This window comes from Rhincodon typus, chromosome 6 (genome assembly GCF_021869965.1).
Source record: "Rhincodon typus isolate 14 chromosome 6, sRhiTyp1.1, whole genome shotgun sequence".
NCBI classification, from domain to species: Eukaryota; Metazoa; Chordata; class Chondrichthyes; order Orectolobiformes; family Rhincodontidae; genus Rhincodon; species Rhincodon typus.
This window is the reverse complement of record NC_063337.1, coordinates 38,640,831-38,662,762: the sequence shown is the minus strand read 5'-3', so window position 1 is coordinate 38,662,762 and position 21,932 is coordinate 38,640,831. Positions and strand designations below refer to the sequence as shown.

Sequence of the window (21,932 nt, the reverse complement as noted above, 5' to 3'; positions counted from 1 at the left end):
CAATAAAGCAGCAAAGAAATAAAATAAACGGCAGCAAACAAAGCCTTGCTAAAATAATACATTTTTTACTTCTTCCACTGCTTGAAACCTTCCAATGTTTCTGCCAATTTAGTCATAAATTATTATGGATATTATTATTCATAAATTATCAATTAAAGTGAGGTAGTAAGATCATATTTGTGCAATATTTCACACAAACTTTCTAAATGAACACAAAGGACTTTGATGACTTCAATTCTGATTGCATTTAAACCTAACTTTCAGAATATGTTTTTAGAAATTTCCAATTCGTCAAAATTCACTGAAGTTTGAAATATGAAGAACTGTCAACATGAAATAACCTTGGCATTGCATTGCATTGATAAAGCACAATGCAAGAACTTAGCAAACTGCAGGATTGTGTTAATTAAATTTATCTTCTTCCTTGTATAATCTACCAGAAGATTGAAAATAGATTGTTTCATGTTTGAGTCTGCTTGTTATAACCTGTCCTCAAATACATCATATTTTAGAGCTTTATTAATTCTAACAGTTCCAAGTTTATCAGAGATTTACCAGCTCTGTTAATAACCTTTCAAATTATGAATTGTATCTAATTTAGTTATTTGACCACTTCTCATCTTCTCTTTGATCAGCCCAAACTATCTGATTCTGAAAGTACAGTATCTGGGCAATGAGGAAGTAGTGTTTGAAGAATACTTGGAATAAGTAGGCATGTTAGCTATGCTAACTTCGAAACAATTCTTGTGAACTCCAGCATAAGTTGTTGAGTTTTTTTCTACAATGCTACTCTGAGGGATAGAAATTCTTCTTGAGTAGTTGTGCAAAATGTATATTCTTGGACTGGCTGTTTGCCATAATAGTACCTGAGATTCAATTCCATTTTCTGCAGTGGAACTGAATGTCAGATTGTAAATATAATGGAATGTCAGATACTACATGTAATGGATGGCTTATCCAGTACCGTTTACTCTGAACAACCTACTTGAAACAAATTTCTACAACCCTCTCTTGTTTATTGATGCACCTCCTTAGAACTGATGCAAAGATTCAAATTCCCATTTTTGTGAGCATATTTATATTTCAGCCTGTCTTGCATTATTTCAGAAAATGGTCAAAGTAGCTATGTTACCAGTGCTAAAGGAGAACGGATGAGTGCAAAGTTGAAGTCATTGCCTGGAGTTAATGATCCCTATGAAACAAGCAACAATAAAGATATAGGCAAGTACATGTCTCTTATTCTTTATGTTGAGTTTAAGGTCTTTCTTAATGTATGCTGATGATGTGGAAAATTGTACAGTGATTATTGGGCAAAGCAAATAAATAGTTCTATATTCCGAATATGTGAAAATAGCAGGTATTTCCTGATATTAATTAATGAAAGACTTTTTGCCATCAAAATCATCTTAGATATCTAATATCCCTAAAACAAGCTAAGATGCTACAATATATTGTCATAGTGGTTCTCAAACCATTTTCATCCGGCTGAACACTTAGATGGAAAAATAAACCCATGCACCGTTCTACCTATTCTGTGCACCTGATTTTGCTTGCCGCCTTGAGCAGACTCAGCAGAATTTTAGAAATTACAAATATTTTGCTATTTTTGTTTTAAATGTAATAAATTATTTGACATTATTTTTAAATTGAATATCATGATAAAGTGATTAATTCATGCCAGGAACAAGTCATGTTAATGTTTCAAGAGAGTACGTTCATTTGAAACATTCTAGTATGTATTATAAAATCATCACAATAATCTTCTGAGAATGTAATACTGAAGTGTAAGTGATGTGACAACTTGTGCTGTGCACCTGGGAGCCAGTCTAGTTGTGTGACGTTATGCATGTGGTGGGGCTGAGGGTACTGGCCTGTTCTCGCATGTACTTTTAGCCATAGCATCCCACATCGGTGTCTTACATTTTGGACAAGCCCCTGACCTACTTGAAGTGCCCTTGTGGAACAGGACCACACTTGAAGAACCACTTATCTATTAGAATTGAATGTGTTGCTGTTTTGCTTGTAAGACCTCTAAGTAAGACTTTGGATAAGAATGTCAGAGAGTGCTGAAAAATATGTGCCCAGAAAATTTAGAGTGGTACAGTGGCTCACCTGAGACCCGATTCCAGCCTTGGGTGACTGAGTGTGAGTGGAGTTTGCACACTCTCCCCATGTCTGTGTGGGTTTCCTCCACAGTCCAAAGATGTGCAGGTTAGGTGGATTGGCCATGCTAAATTGCCCATAGTGTCCAGGGATATGCAGGCTGGGTGTGTTAGCCATGGGAAATACTGGGTTGCAGGGATAGAGTAAGGGCGTGGTGCTGGAAGGGATGCTCTTCCAAAGGTCTCTGTGGACTTGATGGGCCAACTGGCCTGATTCCAAACTGTAGTGATTCTATGAAAATTTGTTTATGAATGCTGCTTCTGACAGGGCTATACCAAAATAGCTGCAGAGTTGATGTTTGGGAGCTCATCCTTGTCCCCACAACTCTCCCACATGTATGGAAACTCAGTGAGCTGGGTGACAGATTTGTGATGCAGGTGATGCTAACAGTGTGTGTTCAATGCCCACACCTTCTGAGGTTACCATGAAGGTCCCTCCTTCTCAACCTTGTCTGATGCACAGTGAGCCCTGGATAAAACTCATCAACAGTTGTCTCTTTCTAATGAGAGAGCAGCACTCTGGTCATCTGAGGCTATTGTGATTTTACATTTTCCGTGATAGGGGCTAATAGGGGTGGCTTACACAGTTATTTTCCCTTCAGCAGAATCACACATTACATTATGGAGGAAACCAGGGGCTTCCTAAAACTGGGATATTGCAGTTTATATTGATTATGTTTGTGGTTGTATGTTGCTTCCTTCACAACCCCATGATTAGGAAGGGCTAGTTGCTACCTCCAGGGATTCAAAAGGTTACTTTCAAAGGAAGAGTAGTAGGAGGAGAAACCAAGGAATGATCACATGCACCACATGCAATCAGATGAAGTAAAGTAGACTGCATAATGAGGCCTTAATTTTAGTTAAAAGGAACTTCCCCACCCCCATCAGTACATTTATGTCACACTATCCATGACGTATAACATTTGATAAGGCAATAGCAAAAAGCCTTCACACAGCAACTTTATCTGGTAAGACATGAAAAATGCAAAAAAAAGCCTAATTCCTATTGTGTTCACTGTCTTTATGTAGTATTGTAGTGCCCTTTCTTGGCCTAAAAGTCCTATATATAACACTACCCAGTGGCTGCAGGAACACTGCTTCTTTTCATGAGGGAAACTGCAGATAGTTTTGAAGAAGCCCTCAGGCAGCTCTGGGGCTTGACCGCTTGGTTCAGATTCCAACACTTCAGCGTGGGTGGCAACAGAATGGATAGGCTGACTAAGAGACAACAACATGGGCACTGGCAGAGTGGTAATGGTGAAAGCAAGAATGCTGTCTTTCTGAGAGTGATTTGTGCAGCACGTTGACTCCTCCCTTCCCACCTGGCTACAACTTAGCAATTCTCATAATATGCTGCAGCACAAATTGCTGGACTGCTTTGAGAGTCTGTATGCCCAGTAAAACACTAAATCTGCATCCTAGATGGCAGCTGTTTGTGCTTAAATATCAGCAGCCAGGGATCTTACAACCTTCACCAGAGCTTCCATTACAGCACAGAACAGTCAGTAGAACACTGTCTGGACTGCCTTTGTAGCTGAGACAATGATTAACAGATGTTCCATGGTGAATTAGTCTGGTAGAACTGCCATGGAGATGCCCACTATTTTCACTGTGAAAAATATGAGCTTGAAGCTCTGCATGATGCCCTGTGACATGGTGGCGTAAGACTTCTCCAAGCTTCTAGCCAGTGACTTGAGGTTAATTGACAGGCCTGCACCAGGCACCTTGGTGTATATGTTCATTACTGTCTGTGTCTTCCTGTAGTCCACCACATCTCCGTCCGTGACAGGAGAACTGAAATACAAACTTGTCTTCTGGAAGCACCAGGTGCCACTTGTCCAAATGATCCTGAGAATCATCTTATTAAGTGCACGGATGGGATGGATATTTGGTAGTCCTCTTCCTGTCACTTGCTTCTCCCACCTGATTTAAGTGATCCTCTCCTGCAAGAGGACAAAATCTGATTCATTGTGTCTCAGGGTGTTTCTATCATGTGCCTACCATGGCTGAAGGTATGTGTAAATCACAAACATGATTGGAAGCTGTGTTTGATATGCAGCAAAGAGAGATTAGGAGCGCGGCTTGAGCATCAGAAGGTGCTGAGTGATAAGGCTGTGGTATATTAAGCAGTGAGAGAGATGGCTTATAGGGCATTGGTGATACCACATCTGTATGCAGTTTTGGCCTCCTTGCTTATAGAAGAATGTAAATGATTTGCAGCCAGTTCAGAGGAAGTTTTAATGGATTTGTACCTGGAATGAGTGGATTGTCTTATGAGGCAAGGTTGAACAGACTGGGCTTGTATTTTCTGGATTTAAAGACCGAGGGGTGACTTAATTGAAGTGTATAAAAGCATTGTTTCTGTGCCAATTGTGATATCATCCTAAATTAATCCCATCTGCCTGTACATCATCGTTATCCCTCTTTCCAGCCTGTTCATGTGTCTGTCTAAATGTCTTGCAAACATTGCAGTTGTATCTGCTTCTACCACCTACCCTGGCAGCACATTCTAAGCACCTACCATGTTCTGTGTAAAAAACTTTCCTTGCTCATCCCTTTAAACTTTTCCCTTATAATCTTAAACCTATGCCCCCTAGTGTTAGAAATTTCTACCAAGCACAGAAGACTGAGACTATCCACCCTATCCATGCGTCTCATAATTTTATCTACTTCTATCAGGTCGCCCCCTCAACCTCTGACGCTCTAACCAAAACAATTCAAGTTTGCCCAGTCTCTCCTATAGCAAATACTCTCCAATTCAGGCAACATTGTGGCAACATTCTCAGTGCTGAAGAAGGGTAATACCCAAAATGTTGACTGCTCCTTTCCTCCAGATGCTGCCTGGCCTGCAGTGTTCTTCCAGCCTCCTGTTTGTCTAGGTTGAATTCCAGCATCTGCAGTTTTTTTGTCTCTAACACTCTGGTAAACCTCTTTTGCACCTCTGCACAAACTCCACATCCTGTGGTGACCAGAACTGCATGCAATACTCCAAATGTAGCCTAACTAAAGTTTTATACAGCTGCGACATGACTTGCCAACTTCTTAACTCATGACCCCGACTGATAAAGGCGTACATGCCATTTGCCTTCTTTATCTTATCCACTTATGTTGCCACTTGCAGGGAGCTATGGACATGCATCCCATAATCCCATTGTATATCAATGCTCCTAAGGTTCCTTCTATTTACTGTATACTTTCCTCTTGCATTTGAACTCTCATAATGCATCACCTCATGTTTGTCTGTTTTAAACTCCATCTGCAAAGGATTCTAGGCAATCCAAGATGGAGTTGTGGCTGTAAGAGCTGCACCCTTTTTGAAGTATTTTCAGTGTTGGAGCTGATTTCCTCGAATTCCAGGAGCAGTAATTGCTGTTTTATAAGCTGTTGCATTGTTTTAGAACTTTGGGAAAACAGAAGATTAAAACAATGGCACTTCAAAAAGGGGGAAGACAGACAAAGGGCAGTGACTACATGGGCAGTGATTCAAATGGAGAAAGAAACTGCTATCTGAGACAACAAGGTGCAGAGCTGGATGAACACAGCAGGCCAAGCAGCATCATAGGAGCAGGAAGGCTGACGTTTCGGGCCTAGACCCTTCATCTGATTGTTATCTCGGATTTTCCAGCATCTGCAGTTCCTACTATCTCAGCGAAATTCACAGCTGACTTTGGAGAAGCCTGTGTATGGGAGCTCACAGCAGGGGACCAGCTAAGTGGCCTTTCCAAGTGTAACCTTACTGGTTTTCTTTTGTAAATCTACAATAGTGAGTGGGTTTTTTTTATTATATGTTGTGATTGAGATCTGTCTCTTGATTAAACTTTAAAAATATAAAAAACTTGGGTAATAAGCTAGCCTGGAGCCGTGTTTTTAGAGCAGTAAGACTGCTCTTTTCTAGGTCTGTAGATTAAGATGCAAGGATGGCCTCTAGTAGATGTGTGATTAGGGAGAGTTTTCATTTTATGATGATTATGTTTGCAGGAAGTGCATTTGGTTGCAAATCCTATTGGATTGCATGGATCAGTTGCAGTGGCAGTTAGAGGCAATGAGGAATTTACAGGAGCTAAAGGTTGTGATGGATGGCAGTTGCAGGAAGAGAGATAAACTGAAGATACAGTCAGGCAGATGGATGACCTCCAGCAAAGGTAGGAGAGGGAGTTAGATAGTGCAGGAGTGTCCTGTGGCTATCGCGATCTCAAAGAAGTATGCTGTTTTGGAAAATGTAGGGGGTGAGGGACTCTCAGGGAAATGTAGCACTGACGGCCAGGTTGCTGGTAACGAAACTGGTTCTAATGTAACAACGAGTACGCCAGGTTCCAAGCGATCGATTGAGATAGTGGGTACTCTATTAGAGGCACAGATAGACGATTCTGCAGCCGACAGATGTCAAAATAGTGTGTTGCCTGTCTGGAGCCAGGATCAAAGATATATCGGAAGCTGCAGAATATTCTGAAAGGGGAGAGGGACCAGCAAGAGGTCATTATACATATTGGAGCTAATGACATAGGAAGTGAAATGGATGAGGTTCTGAGGAGAGAATATAGGAAGTTAGGCTGGAATTTAAAAAGTAGGTCCTTGCGGGTGGTACTATCTGGATTATCCCCAGTGCCATGAGCTAGTGAGGGTAGAAATAGGAGGATCGAGCTAATGAATGTGTGGCTGCGGAGCTGGTGCAGGGGAGAAGGATTCGTATTTTTTGGATCATTGGAATGTCTTCTAGGGTAGAAGCGACCTGTATAAGAAGGACGGCTTGCACGTGAATTAGAAGGGGACTAATATATTGGTGGGGAGATTTGCTAGCGCTGCTCAGGAGAATTTAACCTAGTAAGGGGGTGGGTGGGGCCACTCGGGGAGATAGTGAGGAAGGTGGATCAGTCTGAGACTGGTACAGTTGGGAAAAAGAGTAAGTCAAACAGACAGGGCAAGCAGGAACAAAGTAGAGAACAAGGTAGGACTGGTAAATTAAACTGCATTTATTTCAATGCAAGAGGCCTAACAGGTATGTCAGATGAACTCAGGGCATGGTTAGGAACATTGGACTGGGATATCACAACAATTACAGAGATGTGGCTCAGGGATGGACAAGACTGGCAGCTTAATGTTCCAGGATATAGATGCTATAGGAAGGATCGAAAGGGGGACAAGAGAGAAAGGGTAGTGGTGTTTTTGATTAGGGATAACATAACGGCTGTATTTAGGGAGGATATTATGGCCAAATATGACCAGGGAAGTTATTTGGATGGAACTGAGAAATAAGAAAGGGATGCTCACCTTAATGGGATTGTTCTGTAACCACCACCCACCCCCAAACAATTGCCACCACCAGTAGTCAGCAGGAAATTGAGAAACAAGTTTATAAGGATATCTCAGATTTCCGTAAGAATAATAGGGTGGTTATGGTAGGGGATTTTAACTTTGCAAACATAGAGTGGGACTGCCTTAGTGTTAAAGGCTTGGATAGAGAGGAATTTGCCAAGTGGGTACAAGAATATTTTCTGATTCAGTATGTAGTTGTACCTACAAGAGAAGGAGCAAAATTTGACCTCCTCTTGGGAAATAAGGCAGGGCAGGTGACTGAGGTGTCAATGGGGGAGCACTTTGGAGCCAGTGACCATAATTCTATTAGTTTTAAAATAGTGATGGAAAAGGACAGACTGGATCTAAAAGTTAAAGTTCTATATTGGAGGAAGGCCAATTTTGACAGTATTAGGCAAGAACTTTTAAAAGTTGATTGGGGGTGGATGTTTACAGGTAAAGAGATGACTGGAAAATGGGAAGTCTTCAAAATGAGATAGCAAGAATCCAGAGACTGTGTTCCTGTTAGGGTGAAGGGGATGGCTGCTAGGTGTAGGGAATGTCAGGTATAGATAGCAGAAATCAAGTGATTCCCCAGAAGAGTATAAAAGCCATAGGAGTATACTTAAGAGGGAAATCAGGAGGGCAAAAAGGGGACATGAGATAGCTTTGGCAAATAGGGTTAAGCTGAATCCAAAGGGATTCTACAAATATATTAAGGACAAAAGTGTAACTAGGGAGAGAGTAGGGCCACTTAAAGATTAGTAAGGCCACCTATGTGTGGAACTGCGGGAGTGGGGGGAGATAATAAATATTTTGCATCGGTGATTACTGTGGAGAAGCATATGGAAGATAGAGAAAGGGGGGAAATAAATAGCGAAATCTTGAAAAATGTTCATATCACAGAGGAGGAGGTGCTGGATGTCTTAAAACGCATAAAAGTGGATAAATCCCTGGGATCTAATTAGGTGTACCCTGGAACTCTAGAAAGCTAGGGAAGAGATTGCTGGGCCCCTTGCTGAGATATTTGTCTCATTGATAGCCACAAGCGAGATGCCAGAATACTGGAAGTTGGCTAATGTGGTGCCACTATTTAAGAAACGTGGTAAGAAAGAGCCAGGGAACGATAGACCAGTGAGCCTGACATCAGTCGTGAGCAAGTTGTCGGAGGGAATCCTGAGGGACAGGATTTACATGGACTGATTAGGGTAAGTCAGCATGGCTTGCGCATGGGACGTGGTTCACTAACGTGATTGAGATTTTTGAAGAAGTAACAAAGAGGATTGATGAGGGCAGAGCGGTGGACATGATCCAAATGGACTTAAGTAAGGCATTCGACAAGGTTCCTCATGGCAGACTAATTGGCAAGGTTAGATCACACAGAATACAGAGAGAACTAGCTATTTCGATACAGAACTGGTTCGAAGGTAGACAACAGAGGGTGGTGGTGGAGGGTTGCTTTTCATGACAGGAGGCGTGTGACCAGCAGTGTGCCACAAGGATTGGTATTGGGTCCACTGCTTTTCCTCATTTATATAAATAATTTGAATGTTGACATAGGAAGTATGATTAGTAAGTTTGCAGATGACACCAAAATCGGAGTTGCAGTGGACAGCGAAGTAGGTTCCCTCAGAGTACAAACGGGATCTTGATCAGATGGGCCAATGGGCCGAGGAGTGGCAGATGGAGTTGAATGTAGATAAACGTGAGGTGCTGCATTTTGCAAACCCAATCAGGGCAGGACTTATACACTTAATGGTAAAGTTCTGGGGAGTGTTGCTGAACAAAGAGACCTTGGTATGGTGTCATCTGCAAACTTACTAATCATACTTCCTATGTCAACATTCAAATTATTTATATAAATGAGGAAAAGCAGTGGACCCAATACCAATCCTTGTGGCACATTGCTGGTCACACGCCTCTCATGAAAAGCAACCCTCCTTGGCTTACCACGTTTCATAGTTCCTTGAAAGTGGAATCATAGGTAGGATAGTGAAGGAGGCTTTTGGTATTTGCCTTTATTGGTTAGTGCGTTGAGTATGGGAGTTGGGAGGTCATGTTGTGGCTGTACAGGACATTGGTTAGGCCACTATTGGAATACTGCATGCAGTTCTGGTGTCCCTACTATAAGAAGGATGTTGTGAAACTTGAAAGGGTTTGTAGGAACGTTTTTCCTGACCCGGGATAAAGACTCAGGAGGCAGGCAGGATTCAAACAGAAACTGGTTTATGCAGGGAGAGGGCCAAAGGATCTTTCTCGAATCTGGCTTCGGAAGATAGATCAATGACACACCCTCTGCTTTTACAAAGAGATACCAGCAATTTTATGCATTTTGTGTTACAGTGGTCAAATACAACGTTGTCATCATCCTTCCCCTTAATTCAAACACCCAATTCTGTGGGACACCTAATCAGTGATGGGCACTTCCATGGACAGCCCCAGGTTCCCATGATCGTAGGGTATTAACTAGACATTGTAATCACTAGGCCTTGGGATCTTCCTATGCATCCTTTTTATTTGCATTCCAAAAGTTTAATGGCTATACTCCTTCGGGTCTTTCTCAGACTTGTTTGTCTGTAAGGATAGCTCAAATTCTATTACCCGTTGTGTTTTGGTGCTGTCTTTTATCACATTCAGTTACTCCTTTTATTTTCCCACTGTCCCAATTACATAATGTAAAAATAAAAAGTCAGTTAGTTTTAACTAATTGCTATAAGGTTAACTTCTATTATAAAATTAATTATGAGTGTAACATTATACAACTACTTCTACTGTCAGCATTTTGTAATTTATGGCTTGTGATCAATCTATCTTGTTCAGGGCATAAGAGGAGGTGTCTTCTAAGGCTAGTCAATCTTTACATCTAAGCTTAAATGTTTTTTTAAGGCTTGTATTATATCCTGGTTATGTATTGAAACCAACTTCTATGATTAGAGCATTTTTAGCTAGAAACTATTTAATATTGCTGGCAGCTTCAAAGATGCAACTATTTATTACAAAATAACTTCATCTGTTATCCTTGCAGCTGCTTGAGGGGCTAATCTAGGACCTGACATTATTCATTTACTGGGATAATCACCCTTTCATTAATAAAGCTGGAATTGGTCATTTATCTGTCCTAAGGCATCCTTTTATCAGAACTGTCTTGGATGGGAACATACAGCATTCCTTTACTGACCTTCTAGCAGTTATGTTCAAAGGTACCATTGTATTTCAATGTGTGAGCATGCTGCTTAATTTTGCTTAGCTTCTGTCTGCCATCTTCTAAACAGGCATGGGCTGCTTAGTGAGTTCAGGTACAAGCCACCTTACATGGCCAGGTACAGGTCACCTCTACAGGGTTCAGAAAAGATTTACGAGAATGTTGCCAGGGTTGGAGCTATAGAGAGAGGCTGAATAGAGTAGGGCTGTTTTCCCTGGAGTGTCGGAGGCTGAGGGATGACTTTATAGAAGTTCATAAAATCATGAGGAGAATGGATAGGGTAAATAGACAAGGTCTTTTCCCAAGAGTAACGGAGTCCAAAGCTAGAGGGCATAGATTTAAGGTGAGAGGGGAAAGATTTTAAAGGGACCTCAGGGGCAACTTTTTCACGCAGAGGGTGGTGCATGTATGGAATAAGCTGCCAGAGGAAGTGGTGAAGGCTGCTACAATTACAACATTTAAAAAGGATCTGGATGGGTATATGAATAGGAAAGGTTTTGAAACATATGGGCCAAATGCTGGCAAATGGGACTAGATTTATTCTGGTCGGCATGGACAAGTTGACCAAAGGGTCTGTTTCTGTGCTGTACATCTCTATGACTCTGTGGTCTATATCCTGCTGTATCCTTTGATAACCTTTGTCACTAACCCCAACTCCACTAATTTTTGTAGTGTCTGCAAATTTACTGATCATAGCAACTATATTTTCATGCAAATTATTTGTATACATTACAAACAACAGAGGTTCCAGCACTGATCCTTGCAGAACACCACTGTTCACAGACCTTCAGTCAGAAAAACACCTTTCCACAGCTACCTTCTATCACCAAGCCAATTTTGTATCCAGTTTGCCATCTCACAATGGATGTCATGCGACTTAATCTTCTGGATCAGCCTACCATGAACCTATACTTCCTGATTTCCCACATGTCGCAGGAGGAGCATTCCACAGGGCCAAGTTCTCTTGCTATTGTGAACCTTATCAACTATAGACAATAAACCAATCACATAACTTTACCCACTACTGATCAAAATTAGGTTTCTCATTTTTGTTTTCTATTTCTAACAAACTCTGCTCTGTTCCCACTGCTACTTCAGCTGACCTTGACCTAGGCCCCGCTTTTCAGATATTTATCTGGAAGTTCCTGCTGCTGTTTATTCCCAAGCTTGCTCTGCTCCGCTCCCGCCGTTGCTCTGACTGATCCGAACTTTCTTGACAAAGTGGATGTGAAAACTATATTTCTTCTTGCAGATGAAGCCAGAAGTAGAGGGCATGGTTTTAAAATTAGGGATTGCCCTTTTAGGATAGAGTTAAGAATAATGTTTTGTTTTGTCAAAGCAGATTGTGCATCTTTAGAACTCTTTGCCACATAATTTACAAGTTTGTGAAATTGTCTTGACCTTTGTGATGACTCTGAATGTATCTGTAGTTTACTAGTTTGTAAAGTTCAAGTTTTTGGCTTCCATTTCTATAACAGCACAAATAAAGCCATCAGGTTTCTAAATGAACCTTGATTTTCATTGTTTTATTAACCCACAGCCAAAATTCTGATTTGTGAATCAAAAGCCGAAGACATGAAGTCACTCGTTTCACAGAATATCCTCACCATCTCTCCAAATGAACATTATGATTGGTGGCATTCCCCTGCCTTTTCCCCATATCCCTGCATATCATTTCTATTTGGATAATCATCAGATGATGGCTGAGAATGATGGTAGCTGTGGCCTATGCTTTCAAAACGGCACTCACTATCTTTCAGGTAGAAACATGGAAACCAGGAGCAGCAGTAGGCCATTCAGCCCTTCAAGCCTGCTCCGCCAATCACCATTAACATTGCCGATCCTCTGTCTCAATGACATTTTCCCACTTTCTCCTCATACCCCTTGATAGCTTTATATTTAAAATATATCTATCTCTTTTTGAATATATTCTGTGATTGCCTCCACAGACTTCTCTGGTAAAGAATTCCACAGGTTCACTACCATCTGAGTGAAGGAATGTTTCCCTAGCTCGCCCTAAATGGCCTATCCTGTATCCTGTGACTGACTCCTGGTTTTACACTTCCCAACCAGGGAGAACTTCCCCCCCTGCATCTAGTCTGCCCAGTCCTGTTAGAATTTTGCATGTTTCAATCAGACCACTTCCCATCCTTCTAAACCCCAGTGAATACAGGCCCATCAAACCAGTCTCCGCTCATGGGACTGTTCAGCTAATCCCAATATCAGCCTTGTGAATCTCTGTTGTACTGTCTCTATGGCTAGTATAATACTCCAGATGTGGTCCCACCAAGGCATGTATAACTGCAGTAAAACATCCTTACTTCTGAACTCAAATCCTTTTGCAATGAAGGCCAATATACCATTTGCCTCCCTAATTGCTTCCCTGTCTACTTTTCTTGACTGGTGTACAAGGATACTGAGAATGCTTTGTACATCAACAACCAGGTAGGTTAAGTCGAATCTGTTTTAAGCAATATTTTTGACTGCTGGATCCAGCTTGATTTCAAACACACATTAGAAACATCTAACAATTAATCTTGAATGGTTTCAGTAATCGACATAAAATTTAATGAAAACATGCACTATTTAGAATGGATTTTTCATTACTGTCTATATAGATGCTTCATATGTGGATCCGCTTGGGCCACAAATAGAACGACCCAGAACTGCAGCTCGAAAACGGGTTGAAGAAGATGAATTTGCAGATGAAGAACTTGGAGATGATTTGTTACCAGAGTAATAACTGCACCCACTCGGGTCAAAAAAATCCAAAGAAATGTCACTTTCATAGATGACATACAATATTCTTGCTTTGATAATGTACATATTAAATGTACTTATTCTATACTTGTCACGATTATAGTTGCTTTAATGTGCTTGCTAATACATTTTATTACATTTGTAATTAACTATTAAGTTCCTTGTAAATATAAAACTTGTATATTTTTGATATTTTAATATTTGTGATATAATGTTAAGGCAATGGTAGTTGTATAATTCTTCGCAATGCATGTTCCATGATAGGCTAATATCTCTAGTTGTAATTATATTTGAATATCAGTGATTAACTATTTAATATTTCATTTATAGACAAGGAAAATACATATTTAGGATTGAAGGCATGTCAACATTTTATTTACTTCTGTGCCAGTGTAATTAAATTTTTGTACTATTTCTGAACATTACTTTCTTATTAAACATAAAATCAAAACTGATGCATGTAACTGTAGTTTTGTAAATAAGCCAAAGCACTCACTGACATTACCAGACTTGCCTTCTATACAATAAACTCTAACTATTTGGGACGGTGCGGTGGATCAGTGGTTAGTACTGCTGCCTCACAGTACCGATTCCGCCCTCAGGCGACTGTCTGTGTGGAGTTTGCACATTTTTCCCATGTCTGCATGGGTTTCCTCTGGGTGCTCCAGTTTCCTCCCACAGTCCAAAGATGTGCAGGCTAGGTGGATTGGCCATGCTAAATTGCCCATAGTGTTCAGGGATGTGTAGATTAGGTGGGTTATGTGGGATGAGTCTGGGTGGGATGCTCTGACGGTCAGTGTGGACTTGTTGGGCCGAAGGGCCTGTTTCCACACTGTCAGGATTCTATGATCTGTGATCTATTCTAGTAGCTCAGAATATCAACAACTATGGATTGTTGCAGACTTCATTGATGAAGGAGAATTGTGACAATACTAGGCTTTAAGAGGAATTTTTGTCCTGGTTTTTTATGAAGAAAGGCTGCGACAGATGTCCCAAACAGAAACAGCCTGAATCGAAAGAATGGCCCTAGCAGAAGGAAGGCCGAAAAAGAGAGTTTTTGAACTGGTTGGAAGAGGTTGGAACTGAAAGTCGAGTTAAAATGGCAGAAGTAAAGGTGAAAGATAGGAGTAGTGATGAGGACAGTGATGTAAAGCAGTCCCTTCATTGCCAAAGGCATGGTGGGGATCAGTTTAAATTTAGGAATTTCTAGGAATTCCTAAAAGCCTGGCCCTCCACGAAACATGCTATTAATAAAAACATTGAACTCAACCCCATATACATTCCACTACGAAGGAAAACCAGAAGTGAGGCAGTCCATCTCAACGGACTCCAGAGTTTAGAAACCAGGTGGGAAAACACACCGACGCTTCATCAGAGGCTGCACTGAGGATGTTACCAAGCATGGTAACGAAACGTCTGCGAAACAAGAAACCAGCTCGGCGAGCCAACCAACCTCAACACCCACAACCCGAGCTACAAATCTACTCCAAAACCATAGGTTTGTATTTCCTGAAATTTAGCAGACCAAGGTGACAATTTGATTATAACATACAAGATCCTGAGGTGATATGACATGGTGGAACTCCAAAGGACATTCTTTTTGTTCGATAATTTAAAACTTGGAATCAAGTTTAAAAATAAGGGGTTTCTCATTTAAGACAGAGATGAGGAGAAATCCTTTTCACAGAATCACACAAGTATGATGACGCAGAAGCTAGACATTTGGTCCATTGTGTCTGCACTGGCACACCAAATGTGCATCCTGGTTTAGTGCCAATCTCCTGCGTTTTCTTACCTTTACACATTTTTCCATTTAAATAATCATCCAATTCAAAGCTTCAATTGAACTTGCCTTCACCACACTTACAGGCATTGCACTCCAGACCTGAGCTACTTGTATGCAAAGGATTTTTTTTCTCACCTCACATTTGCTTCTTTTTCAAATTGCTTTAAATCTGTGCCCCCTCGTGATTTTGAAAAGTTCTGTTAGATCTCCTCTTAGCCTTCTTTTCTCCCAGGAGAATAGTCCCAAACTCTCTAATCTCTCCTTATAACTGAAGTTTCTCATCTCTGGAACCATTCTTGTAAATCTCTTCTGCACCCTGTCTGATGCATTCAAATCCTTCCTATAGTGTGGCATCCAGAACTATACACAGTACTCTAGCTGAAATCTTATACAAATTTAGCATCACCTCCTTGCTCTTGTACTCTATGCCCCTAGTAATAAAGGCCAGGATACTGTATGCTTTATTAACTGCTGTCTTCACCTGTGCTGCCATCTTCAATGCTCAATGCACATACACACCCAGATCGTTCTGCTCCTGCACCCCCTTTAGAATTGTACATTTTATGTTATATTCTCTGTCCATGTTCTTTCAACCAAAATACATCACTGCACACTTCTCTGCATTAAATCCTATGTATCACTTTTCTGCCCATTCCACCAACTTGTCTATGTACTTTGGAGTTCTACAGTGTCCTCTTCATAGTTTACAATGCTTCCAAGTTTCATGTTGTTTGCAAACTTTGAAATTGTCCCTGCATTTTAATATATATCTGAGAAGCAACAGTGCCAATACCAAACCCCAGGGAACTTCACTACAAACATTCCTCCAGCCTGCAAAATTTCATTGACCATTATTCTGTTTTCTATCACTCAGCCAATCATATATCAACATTGTTGCTATCCCTTTTATTCTATGAGCTATAATCTTTCTCACATGTCCGTTATGTGATATTGGACAGAATGTCTTGTGGAAGTCCATATTCACCACATCAACAGCATTACCCTCATGAAATTTTCTGTTATCTCTTCAAATAAAAAATCTCCAGCAAGTCAGTTAAACACAATTTCCATTAGAGAAATCCATACTGATTCTTCCTAATCAGCCCTTTTTTTCGCATGACTACAGATTTGATCCTGATTCACTGTTTTCAGAAGTTTCCCCTTCTCTGAAGTTAAATTGATTGGTCTGTAGTTGCTGAACTTATCCTTGTAAACTATTTTTTGAACAAGGGTGTAATGTTTGCAATTCTCTAGTATTCTGGCACCTCTGAGTCTGGGGAAGACTGAAAGATTATGGCCAGTCCCCATGAAATTTATGCTCTATCTTATAACGTTATCCTTGAATGGATCTCATCCTGGTGTCTTAAGTACCAAAATCTATTCAAGATTTCCTCATTATCAATTTTGAATGCTTCAAGTGATAAACTTTCCTCCTGTCACCATGAGTAGTGATACCATCTACCTTCTTGGTAATGCCAATATTCATTTGATACCTCAGCTATGTCATCTATCTCATAGAACATAGAACAGTACAGGCCCTTCGGCCCACAATGCTGTGCCGAACTTTTACCCTAAACCTAAGGTCTATCTAACCTCCACCCCTACCTTATACTATCATCCATATGTTTATCTAATAGCCGCTTAAATGTCCCTAATGAGGCCGACTCCACTACCCTCTCTGGCAATGCATTCCACACCCCTACCACTCTCTTGAGTAAAGAACCTACCTCTGACATCTTCCCTATATCTACCTCCACTCACTTTAAAACTATGCCCCCTCGTAATAGGAAAAAGTCTCTGGCTGTCCACTCTATCTATACCTCTGATCATTTTGTACACCTCTATCAAGTCACCTCTCATCCTTCGACATTCTAAAGAGAAAAGCCCTCGCTCTCTCAACCTTTCCTCGTAAGACCTTCCCCCCATTCCAGGCAACGTCCTGGTAAATCTCCTCTGCACCTTTTCCAACACTTACACATCTTTCCTGTCTCCATGTGTAAATCCCCCACCTTGGTGTTTAATCAGCCATAATCCTCTTTTTTACACATTTATTTAATGGTCTTTACAGAACTTTGGGACTCCCTTTTATATTAGCTGCTTGTCTTTTCTCATAATTCCTCTTTATTTCTCAAATATGTCTTTTTACTTCATCTCAAACCTTCTGTATTCCTTTGGTTTTCAATCGTATTTTCTATCTGACACCTGTCATAAGCACACTTTTTCTTTTTTACCTTAATATCTATCTCCTTTTGTTATTAACGGAGGTTTGGATTTGTTACCTTACACTTATGAGAGAATATACCTTGACTATACCTGAACTATCTCCTCTTTGAAGGTAGTCCATTGCTCGTTTACAGTGTCTCTTGCCTTTCATTCCTAACTGTCTTGCACAGATCCATTCATACCCCATTGAAGTCAGCTCTCCACAACTGATTTTTCTTACTCTGAATTGACCATTGTCACTCTACTCAATCATTCTAAGCCTTATGTTACAACTATCATTATCTCCTAACTGTTGCCCCACTGACACTCAATCCACTTTTCCCATCTCATTTCCAAGAACTAGAACCATGAGTGCATTCTTTCTTGTTGGACTGCACACATTAATCCACTTTTCCCATCTCATTTCCAAGAACTAGAACCATGAGTGCATTCTTTCTTGTTGGACTGCACACATTCTGCTGTTGGAAGTTCTACTGAAAGCAGTACAATAACACTCGCCCGTAACACTAAAAATATCCCAGTCTATATTTGTGTATTTGAAGGCCCCATTATAGATCTCTATAATTTCCCTGCAGATTTGACCCTCTACATCCTTCCTAATAGTTGGCCCTCTACGGTAACAATGTAATTTCACCTTTTTGTTTCTTAGCTCTAGCTAAATTGATTCTGTCTTTGAATCCTCTGAGACCTCCTCTTTCTCCAGCACAGCAATATTTTTTTTCACCAATAATTCCACCCCACCTTCTTTGAACACCTTGTATCTGAGAACATTTAACAGTCTGCCCTCCTTGAGCATCTTTGCTGTTCTTGCCATATATTTCCATACATCAGCTTGCACCTGTAACTCCTGAATCTTATTTACCATACCTATGTGAATTTGTGTGTATACGCAATAACCCTGATTTAATCTTCACTACTTCCTCCGACTGCCAATTAACTTACTGTTGTTTATTCCAGTGCTATGTGTCTCCAAATATTTGTGAACCCCAGTATTCTTGTCTGATGTTCTCTCTTGGTTCCTGCACCGCTGCCAAGCTTGTTTAAAGCCTTCCCAACAGCACTTGCGAAATAGCTTGTAAGGAACTCAGTCCCAGCTCAGTTCATTTCCAACCCATTCTGCTTGTACTAGTGTTACCGCCCCCAGTGCCAGTTCCAGTTTTTCAGGACTCTAAAGCTGTCCTTCCAGGGTCATCTTTTCATCCGCCTTATCTTTCTATTTCTGCACTCACTTGCACAGAGCACTGGCTGTAATCTGGCAACTGCTCCATTTGAGATCCTGTTTGCTAACTTTCTACCTACCTCCCTAAATTCTATTTGCAGGACCTCATCTCCCTTCTCACCCAAGTCATTGGCATCAACATGGACAATAAGCTCTCTGTTCACCCTTCTCCAGAGCAAATGTCCTGCAGCTGTTCTGATCGTTGATCTTGACATCAGGGAGGCAATATAGCAACCCAGCCATATCCATAGCCTAGAAATGTTTGTCTGTTCCCCTAACAAATCCTCAATCACTATTGCTGTTCCTTTTTCCTCTGAACTGCTCGTGGTGCCATAAACATAGCTCTGATCACAGTCCCTCAAAAAACTAGTGCCCTTATCTGCTTCTGAAATGGAGAACTAGTTTGTGATTTATTCCACATAGGAATTCGGAAGTTCAGGGCTTCGGAGCTTAATCAACAGCTGGCGTCACTGTGGCAAATCCACAAGTTATCTGCAAGTGTGTTTGTTTATGCAGGCATCCTGCAATTTAGTGGTGTAAAGGCAGAGAGAAAATTAACTGCTAAGTAGTCAAACAGGATTGGGAAGATACAGCAGGAATCCCTGGACTATATCTCGCTATCCAAACCATTATTAAGTTCTGAATGTTGACAAGTGATGGTTCATCTAGGAAATGCAATGGCAGTTTCACGTAGCTGTGCAGATGGATATCTGGACAAGTATAGCAGTAGAAAACGAGGAGACATGGGAGCAGTCGTGAATCCAGGATAGTATGTTGCCTCCTTCTTACCAGGATCAAGAATGTCACTGTAGAGCACACTGAGGGGAGGGTGAACAGATAGAAACCATGATTGATATTGGCACAAACAAAGTAGGTAAAAAGAGGGATGAGGTCTTGCTGCAGATTTTTTGGGAGCTGTACCATTACCACATGCTACTGAGGGTAGAAAGAGGAAGTAAAAACAGATGAATGTGTGACTGATGAGATGGGGTGCAGGAGAGCAAACTTGAGATTCCTGGATCTGGTAGTAATCTTCCCATCCTCACAAGACTGCCGCCAGAGAACTGGAAAACTGCAAATGTTACACTATTTTTCAAACGAGTGCAGCTCTTGGGAAAATTGTTAGAAACAATAGTTGGGAACAAAATTAATAGTCACTTGGACAAATGTAATCTAGTTAAGAAAAAGTCAGTATGGATTTGTTACGGACAAATCAAAATGTAACAAATTGATGGGCTTTTTTGATAACATAAAGCGTTGATGAGTCATGTAGCATACATGGTTTTCCAAAATGTTGTTATAAATTGCTGCATAAGCTTGCACACAAACTAAACCCCATGTAGTAAATATGACAAAATATTAGGTTGTGGGTTGGTTATCTCAGTTGGCTGGATGTCTGGTTTGCAATGCAAAGTAAAACCAATAGTGTGGATTCAAATCCCATACCAGCTGAGGCCCTACATTCTCAACCTCACCCCTTGCCTGAGGCATGATGACCTAAGCCAACCATTCCCTAATGAGAGAATGGGTCTTTGGTGACTTTCATCTTTATGAATTTAGCTAAATGATGAGAAGTAGACATTAGTAGTGACTGATTGGTTTTCATACTGGAGGAAGACACATAGTCGTGTTTGCCAGGATTCTGTATTAAGACTCCAATTAATAAAGTCTTAATTTTTGCTGCAATGCAGAACTCAGAATTTCCCATTATTGAAGGGGTGGGACATGGTTCATGCATGCCTCATTCACACAGGCAGCTGACCATTAAATAATTATCTGTCTCTACTCAAAATGAACTTTGGAATTCCTGCCATCTGGAACTCAGAATGTGGAAATTAAGTGAAGAAAGAACAGACCCATCCTTAGAGAATTTAATTTGGATAGCCAAGTTCCCTTGTTTGGATATCTACAGCCTCATGATAACTTGAGGACACTACCCTGAGCAACTCCTGCAACAATCTCCTGCAGTTGAGGCGTTTTGCTTCCAGCAATCACAACCATCTTTCTTTCTGTGATGCCCGACTCCTACTGATGGTGAGGTTTCACCCCAACTCCAACTGACATAAATTTTGTTAAGGCTTTTTGACACTACACTCTGTCAAATATTGAATTGGCATCATGTGCAGTGTCACTCAACTATTTCATGAGTTTGGCATTTTTGTCCATGTTTGGATTCTACCATATTTTCTGGCTTGATCCAAACAGTACTTTGTTGAGTTGTTTATTGCCATTTAAGTGCTACTTGATAGCACAGTTAACAATACATCACATTGCTGATGATCAGAAGTAGACCATTAGGAGGTAACTGACTGGATTGGATTTGTCCCACAGTTTGCAGGTAGGACATGTTATGACAATTTCCCACATTGTCAGGTATTTTTACTGAACAACTTCCTTACAGGAGTGGTTAGTTGTTTTGCAAAACTTTAACACATCAAGATTTTGTTGGGGTTCATTGTTTTTGTGGGATCCAGTGTCTTCAACTCAAATATGGGAAGGAAATAGCCTCCTTATTTGTATCAATGCCCCAGCTGACAATCTTGAAAATCACTTAGAAGCAGAGGGTGGCAAGGAAAGACAACATATACGAAGTGAGGTACTTCTGAGCCTTTCACCATGACTGGCTTGGTGGCACTACTCCTGACCGACCAAGCTAGCTGAATCCTTAAGGGCATGCAGTATCTGCCAGAGTGGGCCTTCAGCAAGTGGTGAAGGAAAACTCTGCTGGACCTTGTCCTCACCCAGTCTTCGCGTAACAGGTAAATCTGGTCTTAATAGTAACAGGTAGGAATGACTACTGCTTGAGACTATGATATTTCATGGGATCCAGTATCAATGCTGAGGAATCTATAGTTAACTCTCTCCGCAACTGTACACTACTGTGCCTCACCTCTGCTGGATCTGTCCTGCACTAGGACAGAACATAGCCCAGGTTCGTGATGGAGATGTCAGGAAATTTGCTGTAAGATGTGATTCCATCAGCATTACTGTCAAGCTATTGCTTGACTAGTCTGTGGATTAAATCTTGTAATGTTGGCATAAGCCCCCTGCCAATGTCAGTGAGAACTATTCCGACTAGTAGAACGAGTCAGTGCCGGGTCATCAATCCAATTCTATTTCTTTTTGACTTTAGGCTGTGGCAGTTTGCAAGTTCACAGTTAACCACAATGCATGGAGTTACAAATAGGCCAGCTGAGCAATTTCCTTTCCTAAATATTACTAGTGAAGTAGGTGGGTTTTTGTGACAATCTGATGTTTGCATGGTCACCATTACTGAGGCTAACTTTG

The 21,932-nt window shown here is 40.9% G+C and overlaps 1 protein-coding gene across 4 annotated transcripts in view; it reads left to right on the top strand.

Annotated features, from left to right (window-relative positions):
* The window catches only part of ift88 (intraflagellar transport 88 homolog), a 136,112-nt gene extending 114,869 nt beyond the window's left edge, over positions 1-21,243 (top strand). For all 4 annotated transcript variants that reach the window (XM_048597600.1, XM_048597602.1, XM_048597601.1 and 1 more), the window contains 2 exons: positions 1,108-1,221; positions 13,275-21,243. In XM_048597600.1, coding sequence (XP_048453557.1) covers positions 1,108-1,221; positions 13,275-13,396 — 236 coding nt within the window. In that variant the 3' untranslated portion in view covers positions 13,397-21,243. The remainder of the gene's footprint in view (positions 1-1,107; positions 1,222-13,274) is intronic.
* The last annotated feature ends 689 nt before the right edge of the window (positions 21,244-21,932 follow it).